Source organism: Contarinia nasturtii, unplaced genomic scaffold, assembly GCF_009176525.2.
Source record: "Contarinia nasturtii isolate CC-2019 unplaced genomic scaffold, AAFC_CNas_1.1 Cnas_scaffold_78, whole genome shotgun sequence".
NCBI lineage: Eukaryota > Metazoa > Arthropoda > Insecta > Diptera > Cecidomyiidae > Contarinia > Contarinia nasturtii.
This window is the reverse complement of record NW_022197436.1, coordinates 2778847-2791666: the sequence shown is the minus strand read 5'-3', so window position 1 is coordinate 2791666 and position 12820 is coordinate 2778847. Positions and strand designations below refer to the sequence as shown.

General features: G+C 35.0%; 1 protein-coding gene across 1 annotated transcript in view; it reads right to left on the bottom strand.

The window, feature by feature from the left end:
• The window catches only part of LOC116337068 (protein turtle), a 168880-nt gene that overhangs the window by 35579 nt on the left and 120481 nt on the right, over positions 1–12820 (bottom strand). Inside the window, exons 5-12 of the mRNA XM_031761373.1 lie at positions 8228–8434; positions 5225–5376; positions 4418–4562; positions 3685–3815; positions 3104–3191; positions 2996–3017; positions 2728–2777; positions 872–1042 (exon numbers count right to left, since the gene is read on the bottom strand). Of these exons, the coding sequence (XP_031617233.1) occupies positions 872–1042; positions 2728–2777; positions 2996–3017; positions 3104–3191; positions 3685–3815; positions 4418–4562; positions 5225–5376; positions 8228–8434 (966 nt within the window). The remainder of the gene's footprint in view (positions 1–871; positions 1043–2727; positions 2778–2995; positions 3018–3103; positions 3192–3684; positions 3816–4417; positions 4563–5224; positions 5377–8227; positions 8435–12820) is intronic.

Sequence of the window (12820 nt, the reverse complement as noted above, 5' to 3'; positions counted from 1 at the left end):
CAATGATAGGTTGTTGTTTTTTTTTTTCTTTTCAAATTCGTAAATGGGGTTTGGTTAGGTGTGCACGGTGTGTGTGTGTGTTTTGTTAACGTGTCTCATCGTATCGGTATGCACGAATCTCCCATGTTTTATGGTTTTCACATGTCTTTCGTTTTTCTCGTTGTTGCCGAATTTTGATAGCGAAACGATGATGAGAGAGTTTGGGATGGCAATGAAACTATCAATGTTCATTCGACACCATTGTGAGTACAACCGACGAAATATTTTCTAAATAAAATACAGAATCTAGTATAGTGCCATTGCGGCTTTCTATTACATGCTATTCCGTGGAGTTTCGAATTTACGCACTGACATTTTGCAACCATGCACACGTTACCCAATACGTGTCAAACATGGTGTATGAGTGTGTTTGTGTGTCTACAATAGTAGTTTTTGGAGCTGCTAATTTGACGATATTTTGACGGCAATGATATTTAGCAACATGTAACTTTAACGTATATATTGTGCGGATACTTTTTTTTTTGTTTCAGCATTCTCAGCGTTCATGTTGTGCTGTTGTTGTTCTTTTTTTTTTCAAATTTTAACCAAACATCGAAAAGTGCTATAAACAAATTGGGCGCCATTTTCATCGGTGAACAACATAGAATTTAGTGCGGCTAGTACTTATCTGTGTTTGTACATGTATCGGCCGACCAGAAATAAGTGATTATGGTAAAATCAACAATATATGTGCATGTATTTTGGTGAAGAACGAAACACACGCAACATCTATTTATCATCTGTGCGCGATGCGCACGAGGGTATCCAGACACGGTTAAACAAATTGATAAACGTAAAAACAAACAAATAGCATATGTTTTGTGTATCTTACCTGAACGAGTTACATGATTGCTGGCGACGTCAATGCTTTCGGCTGAATTATTGAAAGTCCACTTAAATTCAACGTCCGGTGGATTTGCATCAACGCTACATCTTATCTGTGCCTGTTCCTGCTTGGCCACACCGTAAATACGCGGCTGATTTGGACTGCATGATGGTGCATCTGTTGTAAGTGTAAACATTTTAATTATTAATGCATGTGGGTTTTTATGTACTCATTTGCTTTATTCATGTATATATTGTAAAAATTTCCCAATTCGTACTTTCACTTTCTGTACAATTATTTTGCTTTCAAATATAAAATATCGTAAGGTTAATTTGGACGAATAAACAGTAAAAACAGGACGTAGAAACTGCAGTCGTCGTCGTCGTCGTCAATCAAATATCTGTTAAACACATGTAAACATATTTCATCTCATGAAGTATGCAAATTGCTTGTGTGGGTGTGTGTGAAAAGTGCTACAGTATAATGAAGAAAAACGAAAATTTTATCGAGCATTCAGCATCTATTCCAAATGCATTGCGGCCAAATGACAAAATGAAATTCAACACATCGGCACATGTGAAGGGCGTGTGGTTGCTTCAAAATATGGATTGAATTTGAAAAAAAAAGAAGACGAAGAGAATGGAGAAAAATCGGGTCCTAAAACAACAGAACGTGCTCAAAAAAACAAGCCGTCCATCAACAACGGAATGAGGAACACAAAACTGCACAAATGAAATCAATCCAAGTGCAAAAATAAAGAGAAAAGGAAAGTACAAAACAAATAACACAGACGAAGAAGAAAAAAAAGGAGAGAGAGATGGAAAAGAGTCCCCCCACAAAAGAGCAAAAAAGAAAAATCAAATGAAAATAAATGCGAAAGCGTGGAGCACGGACTCGCTTGTTCTTCAGACCAAAAATAAATTGATTACATTTAATCAACTATGTATAATGCGAGCAAACGAGCGAAAGACTAACAGATGAAGAGCCATGTCGAACAAATGTTAATGCATGCATATACGTAGAGAGAGAGAGAGAGAGTACATTTTTAAATTGCCGAATGGATCCCCATATTCAGGTAGGTAGAAGAGAAGCTGTTCATATTTGTTTTGAGGGAGAAAGCATAAAAAATGCGAAGCAATACGATACAATTCTATTTTCCTCTCTATCTCTATCTCCTACCCCTCAGTGCCCCTCCTCCCATTCAATTTTCTCGCACGATGTGTGTGTGCATGTGTATAGGATTGCTCTTTGTTACAATGTGAGCTAAAAAAAAAGAGAACTGAGTAAGAGAAAGTAAGAAAAAAAGAGTGTTAAGAGACTTGAACATGTTTTTTATGCGATATTATGGCAATTTTTCTCGAATATTATTGCTGTTGTTCCACTTGATTTGATACTTTTGTTGTGTGTGTGCGTGTTTTGGTTCTTTCCACAGTTTTAACTTCAATACACTGTGATATGCCAAAAGCACGAACAGCTACGTTGCCAACGAATATTAAAGTTCGAAAATTGAGAGAACGAGAGTTTTGTGTGTGGGAGCGCACAAAATATTGCTCGCAATGCAATATACAAATTGTTACAAAATAATATTTTTCATTTCGTTACACTCTCTTTTTTATGTAAATACTGCACATTTATTTGGGTGCTGAGTAAAACACTTTCACAACACTATGTATGGATGATTCATCGTCAGGCATCTGCCCACACTTCTTGTCTCTCTGTGTATATTTTTTTATATGTATGTAAAAACGTGCGAGTTTGCTTGTTTGTCTGCTCACTCTCTCACGCATACATTTTGGTTAAACACTGAAAAACTATAGGATTTACTGTTTGTCGGCTATAAATATGTAATATGGATGACTTACACAATACATTCAGGGTGAATGGGGGACTGATGCCATCTCCTTCAGCATTACTGTTTGGTAAAAGATTAAAAAACAGTTATCATTTTTTTTAATGTCTAGAATTGACATCAAGGGGAAAATGATTAACATTTTTGTTTTAAATAGATTGGTGCGGTGTTGCACGGTAGTAATAGTAAATAAAAGAGTCCAAAATATGTGGATTAGGTGTGTGATTTTCCCCTTGATTATCACTGATAACAGTTCAAAGAGTAAAAAAAAATATACTTACAATCCGACACATGAGTAGTCTCCTGTGGGGAAGAAAAAACAACAATTATTATTGCCAACAACACCTATTTACGACGGCGATTTTTGCCAAAAAAAAATGAGTAATTACCAGCTGTTGCACGTGAAACACCTTGCAGTACAAGTGAATGATTGCTTATTATTACACCTTGTGATATGTTGTGAGGTAGCATACGGCCCTGGAGATTCAACATTTATGGTTTTGTGTTTATGTTTATCGTTTGTAATTTGTTTTTGTAGTTGCAATTGTTTTCAGCGCGATGAGAAATTGCGATGCGGAAAAGAAAAAAAATCAAATCAAAAAGAAAACAACCATGAGGGAGAGAGAGATTTTTTTGTGAAAAATGTTCGATTTAAAATCTATACATCATTCTGTTGTTAATGCTGCCAAATTATTTCAACCGAACCCATACCAACGCCAAACTCACCAAAAAACACACATTTCTTACGTATACTTCTTCATTTTTTTGTGAAAAAAAATTCCGAATTTTCCTTTGTCGGTTGCTTCTTATTTACAGTTTGAAATATGTTTATAATATAGGTTAAATGGTATGCGGTAGCTTTGGACGAGTTTTACATTTGGGAAATGACTTATGAAATCATTTTTCACTTGAACATGACAAACAAATGATCTAAATGCTTTAAATAATTAAAATATCGTATATTACTTACATTGTGACGCCATTCTACTTTGTATACATGGGGATGCGCCGTTACCAAACAATCAAAATAAACATCCGTACCCTCTCTTATTGTGTTCGGATCAAGTGATGAGCCCAATTTGACTTTTGTTTCTGGTATATCTGTGAATGGCGTGAATCGTCAAGAATGCAATCACCATTTCATTTAACAATCAGTAATTTCATTGGACAAAACACAAAAGACATTATGAGGTTGCCTCATCACACAATGAACTTATTTCTCCCTTTTCATTCTCTCTCTCTCTCTCTCTCTCTCTCTCTCTCTCTCTCTGTCCTCTGTTAAACAAACACTTTCATCATAATGAATGGGAATTTGGTCGAAACTCTCTGTAATTTTGAAGGTATTTTAGAGAATTTGCTTGAACTACAAAATGCATTCTCCATAAATAACATCGATGCATATTTATTCTATGTAAGCACGGCAATAAATGATCATTTTGCCAATGTTTATTGTGCACAATCCAGGAATCGTGATTTTTGCAACAAACACTTGTAATACTGTAAGTACTTGGTGATTGCACACGATGGAAATAGAACGATAAAGAAGATGATATTGTGCACGCACGCGTGTGTTCAACACACACACAGAGAGAGAGAGAGAGAGAGAAAGAGAGAGAGGGGAAGAGCGAAAGAGACAGAATGTTGCAATTCATTCTCTTGTAAACAAAGATATGATAAATATGGTATTTGTACGAAATACTCACATTGAATATCTAATCGCCATCCATCTTCCAATGTCTCCGACTGTAGTGCCGGATTGTAAGCTCGACATGATAAATATCGTCCGGCATCTGCTCGGCTCAACGTAATTGAAAGTGTACTCGTTGTTTGATTTCCGTCACTGGACAACTGCGTATTTTTCAGATGGGAAAATAAATGAGATTCGAATGTATTGAATGTTTGCTATCGATATTCAAGTTTGTTTGCTCAGCAGAACAAACTTTGAACAACCGGAATCAGCGGATGAACATAGATACTATGTACAATATGAAAACATTATAACTAAATAAATATCAATAAATGCTCATAGAAAACAGACAACAGCAGCAGCAACAATAACAACAACAATTGAACAACAAAAGAACAAAGAAAAAAAAAAGAACGCATAAGATTAGAACAATGCGAATACGAATTGCGAACTAAGCAAGAAAACGAGCAATCGTAGCGTCGGAAGAGAACAATAAGACGATAAAATTATAATTAGGATTCTATTTTAAATCGTGTTACGGGCTAAAAAGGGGAAAAGAAGAATAAGCGCTAAATTAAATCGCATCCCATTTTAGTGTCGCACACTGGATAAAGCGGTCGAAAAACAATATAACCCACTGCTCTTTTTCTTATGTTTCCCATTTAAGACGCTATAATTGTCTCTCTTCTATTCTCAGTCCGGTAAATAAAAGGTTAAATGAAATAAAAATGAGAGGAGTAGATGAACAAAAAAAACATACACACACAGAAATAAATAAAAAGCATTTAAGACGAATAATTTTTCGGACAAGACAAAAGTTTACCGTTTCGGTAGTTTTCTCTAATCGTTGTCCATCTCGCCACCATGTTATTGCAGCATGCGGTCGAGAGCCGGCACTCTGACATAGTAGATCGTATCGCTTGCCCGCTGATAAAGGTTGATGTGCGCCCAACAGGCGAATGTTCAACGGTGTGACTGCAAAAAATCGAGACAACAAGAAACAATTAGAACAAGAACTAGAGCAATAAAATAAATGAGACACCAGACAAGTTTACAACAGCATGTGTGTGTGCGTGTGTATATTGTTTGAATGCAGAAATGCGCTAGTCATTCGATGACCTTTCTACATTTAATTCTGTCGATAGCTTGACCCTTATCACATGTGACAATACACAGATCACATAAAGAGGACGATCTTTGTGTCGCAATAAATAATGTGTATGCCATTTTTCACATTTTTTATGGTAATTCATAAGCTTAGCAACAGCAGCAGTAAAAACCGATTGCACCAGATAACCAACCCAAACATATAATACATATAATATACGTTCGATACCCCATTAAAACGACGTAAGAGGGGGAAAAACAACACACACGAGAAATAAAATAAAAAGAAAACAATCAGCTCTTTTAATTACAAGGAAGACTAATGATGCGCCAACGAGCAAATGAGTTGAATGAACGCTGTAGCAGAATTGGCAAATTCGGTTTTTAAGACGATAAGAAGTTTCCAGATTGGCAAATAATGGGGTGAAGTGCAACGTAAATTTAACCCCGCCATACCAAACCCCAAAATGAAAAGTGAAAATGCGATTGTGAAGTGTGAACGTGAAGTAGCCAAGTATTATAGTATATATAGAGAGAGATTTTTAAGCGTTCGTATATTTCACAAAATCAGAAAATTGTTTCATACAACGAGAAGAGGGCGTATCACTTGAGGGGTCCATTACCGTTATCATTTCCGAAGTTCACGAATAAAATTCAAGCAGTGAGAAAATCTATGAAGAATAGAACAAAGCAGGTTCAACGAAAAATGAACCGAATAAAATATATAGCATCAGCAGCGTTAAGAATGAAAACGGAAAAAATACGAACGTCGAAAGAGAATGAAAAAAAAAATTTAAAAGGAAAGAACTGAAAGTACGATATAAACAACACTAATGCCGTCAAGTAAAACTTTCATATCATCATTGATGGTTTAGTATCGAGCTGCCAAATGCAAGCCAGCTAAGCATTAAAACTAAAACCGAAATGTGCGGAAAATAAAACAAAGAAGACGGAAAAGAAGAAGAAGAAGCAGCGGCAGAACAACATCACCACCAACAACAACGACGGCGGCGGCGAAAAATCATTGGAATGAGCAAAAAATCGAACAAGAAATTGCTTTTATTGGCTCATGTACTAGTTCGTCTTATATCTTATTATGTGCTTGAATGTATTATGCCACTATTCCATTCTGTTCATTTGACCTCAGTTAAGTTAAGTGTTATTTTTCCATTAAATGCATTGCGTTTTATTGACATGAGAAAAAGAATGTTGCGACTATTCGAAAATGTATTCGATTGACTTTGAATGCGTAGAAGTGAACCGGACAGCATACTCACTCTCAAAGATATTTTTGTGTGTTAACCGAAACAATATTGGAAACTTATGTAATGATCTCGCACTAGCTTTATCGCATAGATGTCCGCACAGCGTATGCATAGTGCATACAAAGAGAAAAATAAGAAAAAAAGAGAGTTAACCTATCGGTTCAGACGGGTGAGTTTATTTCCGTCGTTTAGTGAATGAAGTAGGGAAAAAAATGATTCCACTCACAAAGGGAACATTCAAAAACTTTGTTTTGATCAAAGAAGAACGTATTTTTTTTCTTTCGAAGAAAAAAAGAAAATATTTTATGATAACACACAGTCTCTGAATTATTCATAAACACATTATTATTTTACTTGATTTTTATTTACGCACATCGTTTTTAAGTTTCGCTTTTTTTTGTGACCCATAAAAATTACACTCTATAACAATGCAAAATTACGATAAAACCGAACATAATACACATTGGTTGGCACGATGATGGTGGTATTGCTGCTAGCGCTACGACTGCTGCTGCTAACAAGCAAAAATGATTGTAAAACATGGAGATCATCTGCTGCTTGCATTGTTTTTCGCATAATTATTTTACTTCATATTTTTTTTTTCTTTTTTTTTTTTTGATTCGATACAATTTGCTCGCTGACCTAAAAGAATTACATTATCGTCCGTCAAAAGAATAGATCCATAGTTTAATCTTAAATATAATGTGTGTATCATGTCTATTGGCTGACAGAATATTTTCCACACAAGCACTTTACACAGCATTTTAATGCTGCTACTCATGATACTGAGACTTAATTTTGTCCATCAGTCATTAATTTTTGCCAACCGCAACGTTGAATCCGCCCATCGATGATGGTGTGTGATGGTGATTATGATGATACGGAATTTTCATGCGATGAAGAGAACGATGTACTGGCCCGATTTTCATCAATGGAAGTGGGGGATATTACATATTTGCCAAAAAATTATTCCGTATTTTGGCAGGTGTTCAAAGTGATGTACATATGCCCATCAAATTCGACAGTTTTGCATTTGAAGCGGCGAAAATGGACTCCCCGACTCGGATATTCTCTGTCATATATATTCGAATCGACAAGCGAAGTGGAAAACATTCATTATCCCTTTTTCTCATCGTATTCGTCGTATCGGTTAATCGTTGACAAAAGTGAGCCTTGAACCTTCATCAATGCGGCAAAGTATCATAGTGTGGTCAATATGACAGTGGGCGCCGTTGAAATTTTAACACATTATTTTTCATCAGCTGAAAAACAAATTAACGCGCTCACAAAAATAGACACACCAACGCATGTATAGTGTAAAGAACGAACTTCGTTTCGTCTCTCACACACAAAAACACACGCACACAAAAACTAAATTACATTTGAGTTGTGATAATTACAGCAGTTTATAAAGATTAAAAATGGTAATGGTAGGAAAAACGGTTTCTACTTACAGTTCATGTCGATTTGGACGGTTGTTTCTAATGGACTTGCTCGTGGATGATTAATTGCTTTGCACGTTAATCGCGTGTTAAGATCCTGACGCCCAAGTGGACCTAATGTTATATCACTTTTCACACTTTGGCCGCCGTTTGTTTCGTACGTTTCACTGATGATTGGTGTACTATCCCTGTACCAATGAATGACCGGCATTGGCTTGCCTACAAATAAAATGAACACACAAAAGCAAACGAAACATTTTTTTTAAGTCATAAAATACATGAATAATGGCCAAGTTTTTATTTTCATCGCTTCCAATCGATCGATATTTGTTTTTATTTCTTGAGACGCAAGAGAGACGAAAAAAAAAACACACAAAAAGACACAAAGTTCGATAAAAAGAACTCAATGATGCAATTAATGTGACAATTGATCTGATTATTCACTGTAATATGTTTTTCATGTTGCTCTTTATCTATTTTTAATGCCGATTTGAAAAGATCAACCAAATCAGAAATCATATTTTCTCTTTGTTTAATGGATAGTAAAAAATTTCGACTTTTATTACCATCATGTCTATTGAAGAAAGAAGAAAGAAAAAAACAAATCACAAACAACACAAACAACATAAATAAATAAATAAGCTAAGTTAATCCGAGCTCAAAATGGCAATGCCAATATAGAAATACCAAAAATGGAGAGAGAGAGATGAAAAATGAGAACAGACCGAATAGAACAAACAAACTGCATCCGTCGATTTGGCAATTGATTTTACAATCTTGCAGCTTTTTTTACAAACGATATTTTCTCTATATAGTTATATATTTTCGTTGCTGTTTCATTTCTCTGTCTCCCTAGTTCATTGTTTTTTTTTTTGGTTTTCTGTATAAGAGATACGCATCGAATCGGATTTCGATTCAAAACGGCGGAAAGTAAATGGGCTTTATATATAAGCTGGTGTGTTAACATGCATATAGTCGATAAACAAGACGCTTGAAGTAAATTTTTCAAACACTAAATGGAAATAAAGCTACATTTTTATTGAAGCATCACATAAAGCATTCATATAGCAATCAAATTAGAAGGCACAGAAAAAGAAATACACACATAATACCATTGTCATTCTCTCCCTCCGAAACCATTACAGAAACGAAAACAATGGGTTCTCAAATGAGAAGAGAATTGGCAAATGGGATGTGGATGTACGCTATATGAAATTAGAAGATTAATCATTCGATATCATTGGGTTATGATGGTATTGGAAGTTTTGCATGGTTTAAACATTCTTAGCTATCTCCTTTTTTTCAATCGTTTATTATGTTTAGCATTGATATTTTATTGTCAATGACAGCTGCTGTATGGTTTCCATTTGGATTATAAAAAACATTTGTACCGTCTATGTTTGCGGGAACTGAAATGGTTGCACACGCCAATATTTGTTTGTTTTGTTAACCATTTTTCACTGTATTCCTTTTGGCATTCATTTTTTTCTCTCACTCTCCAGACGCGCTTGCTTTCACATCGTAAGCATTTTTTTTTTATTATTCTTCTGTCAAATTCCTGTATCCCCACATAATCATTTGCATTGTTCAAGTTCATTAACTTGTTGTGCTATTGAATGCATTCGCTGTTATTGTTTCTGTGCAAAAGCGCCTTATTGCTTACCCAAATCATAATAAAACAATGATTCAAAGCATAAAGGGCACAAACAGCACAAATAAATTATAAAACGAATACACATTTTTCGCAGAAAAAAAAACGAAAGCAAAAAATGTGATAAACACCATGGGGGAAATAGATAGAATGAGCGCCTGCGAAATAATATGCATAAATAAGACAAATAAAAAAGAAAGTCGAAAAAATGTGCCAGCAATTGGGGAAAAAATCACTCGCATTCATTTTGTGCACTTTATAAAAACGTTGCCAGGAATTTGGTTTTATATTTGCAAGTCAAACAGATCATATGGCACAAATGTGCAAATATTTGGATAGCTTGTTTTTCTACACGATATTCGACATTTATAGTATGAGGGAAAAAGGAGGAAAGGAATCTTTGGCTTGCTTGTTCCTTGATGAAAAATTGTCAATTGTAGTAAAATGGCACGCCTTGTCGAACTTATACACGTGGGATTGTATTTGTCAAACGATTTTCAAGTAAATATTATTTACTTAATTTACTTTGTTGTTGTCACTTTTGATTTTTGCTCACATTTTGACTGAGCAGTCAAAGATCAGCGGTCGCAGAAAAAGTATGTTTTGAAGAAAATTCAATATATACGGATGGCGCTCAGCATACAACGTTACTGAATTAATAATAAACGATTATAATGTATGGAACGATTTTTGGTGATTTTCAGTGAAAATAATATTGGCTGTCAAACTCATATAATTATAAAACTCTCATGGCACAGCCCATTTCTGATTTGAGTTTGTATGGTAGGAATCAAAATGATGTAAATGGAGACAGCACAAATACCACTATTCCTCTTTTAAGTCATTTTGATGGTATAAATCAGACGACCTCAGCGACATACGAAAAATAAGGACTGATTAGTAATTAATTCGGCAAATGGAAAAATAAACGATAAACACACAAAATCAATTGAAATCGAAATAAATAAAACTAGAAAATTAATTGTCAGCTGTCCGTATGAGCTGCCTGTAGAAAAAAAAAACAGTACTAAGTTATGTACTGTAATTAAGTACGCGCTTCACTTTCGTTGTGAGAATGGAAAATGACAGAAAGAAAATGAAAATCGAATCTAGAGAATGACGATAAAAATAACAAAACCTATTCGAAATATCTTTCTCGAATTTCGATGAATGTCAATAACTAATTACAATATTTATTGGCATGTTGGTTTTGGTTTGACCGAAAAGCCGTTCCAGTTCGCATAGAAACCGTGAATGCAACAGTGACGAGAGATATTCTTTTGCTATCAAGATGAACAGAAACAAAGTCATGAAAAAAGAATAACATGATGGCAGCAGCACCAAACAAAAAAAGCACAAAAACGTTAACCACATAAACCTTTGCTTAATGCAACGAATTTTTTGTCTTCTCCTTATCCACACCATCCTTCGACATAAACGAAGGTAATGTACTGTACATGTTTTAGCTGGTATGCCACATTTTCTACACATCCGATAAACCAACATTGTTAAGCCATGCTTTTTCATTATAATCTACTTCGATTTTTATTTGGCTGTCGATTCGAATGAATATTTTTGTGAACTGACTAACTTAATTTTCGTGTCTATTTGTTAAAGTTGTAATTAGAATGGAATGAAAGCACTCAGAAAACGGCTTACGCACTCCTCCTCATATTCCACTCTCTCGCGATGCCGCGCACTGTTTCGTATGTTGTCTTTCGTTCAATTTACTTTCGATGTGAGTGCCTTTTTTCATCGTTTCCCTTGTCGAATATCTTTGTGCATATAGAAAATCCAAGGATGCGATTGAATGAAAATGAGTGAAAAAGCAGATAGAAGTTACACGATAATACTCTTACTTTCTCATATTGTTATGTATCAACATATCGTTATATGTTTCTATCAATATTGGAGGCATTGTTTGGCAACACTCATTCCCTCCCATCACAGACTCAGAGTGAAGGGAGAAAAAAAAGTTATACCGAAAACGAAAGATGTGAGCGAAAAAAAAGCTACGTCCAACCAAATTGTGTGTATGTTTGTGGAGTGGCCGATATCGAAACCACAATAGGATAAAATGAGATGGAGGACGTGTTTGCGGTCGATAGATCGGTAATTACATTACCTTATATATTTTTAGTTCGTTGATTTTGGTATTGCAGCTACAACAACATTTTCAAGTTCATTTAACTCAATTAATTCTTGTTTGCAGCATTTTATCAACACACATACCAAGCACATACACAGCGAGAAAAAAAAGTTTATCTCTATCAGTCGCCCAATATATGTATTTGCTGGTATATATATTTTTTTTATCAAATTTGCCCTAGTTTCATCTTTGCTTAGTGTTGTATGTACAGTGTACACGTAATTGAAAATAATGCGCAGAAAATGGGAAACACAATGACGACAAAAAATGTCGTGAAATCACTGGAGAAATTAGCGACAACTGAATGGAGCCAAAGAAACCCAGTGAGATTGTATGAGAAGCAAATAATGAGAATACAATGTTGAAAAGTTGCTAATTTGGTAATGCCTAGCCGGACAGCATGTGCAAATGCATTTCTCTCCCATCTCTATGTTCAATCGCCACGAATTGAAATTAAATGAGATAATTAAATTTATTCTCATCTGACAAGCAAGCATAAAAACCAATCACAGATTCGGCGAAGAAAACTTTGGATGTTTTTTCTTCTTATTTGTTGGCACAATTTATTGTATGAGTGCGCGCGCTCACCGTACAGACGTATCAAACAAAATGATAAAGCTAACAACCTTTTGTGTGACTAAATGATTGAAGCACGACATTCAATTTAGTAACATATGTCTTGCGACGGTGGTGGAGGACACAATATGCATAGCAAAAAAAATGTTCATCATTACCAAAAACGGACATTTTAAATTACTCTCACGCACATACGTATTTGATAAGTGAAAAAAAGCACATCAATAAC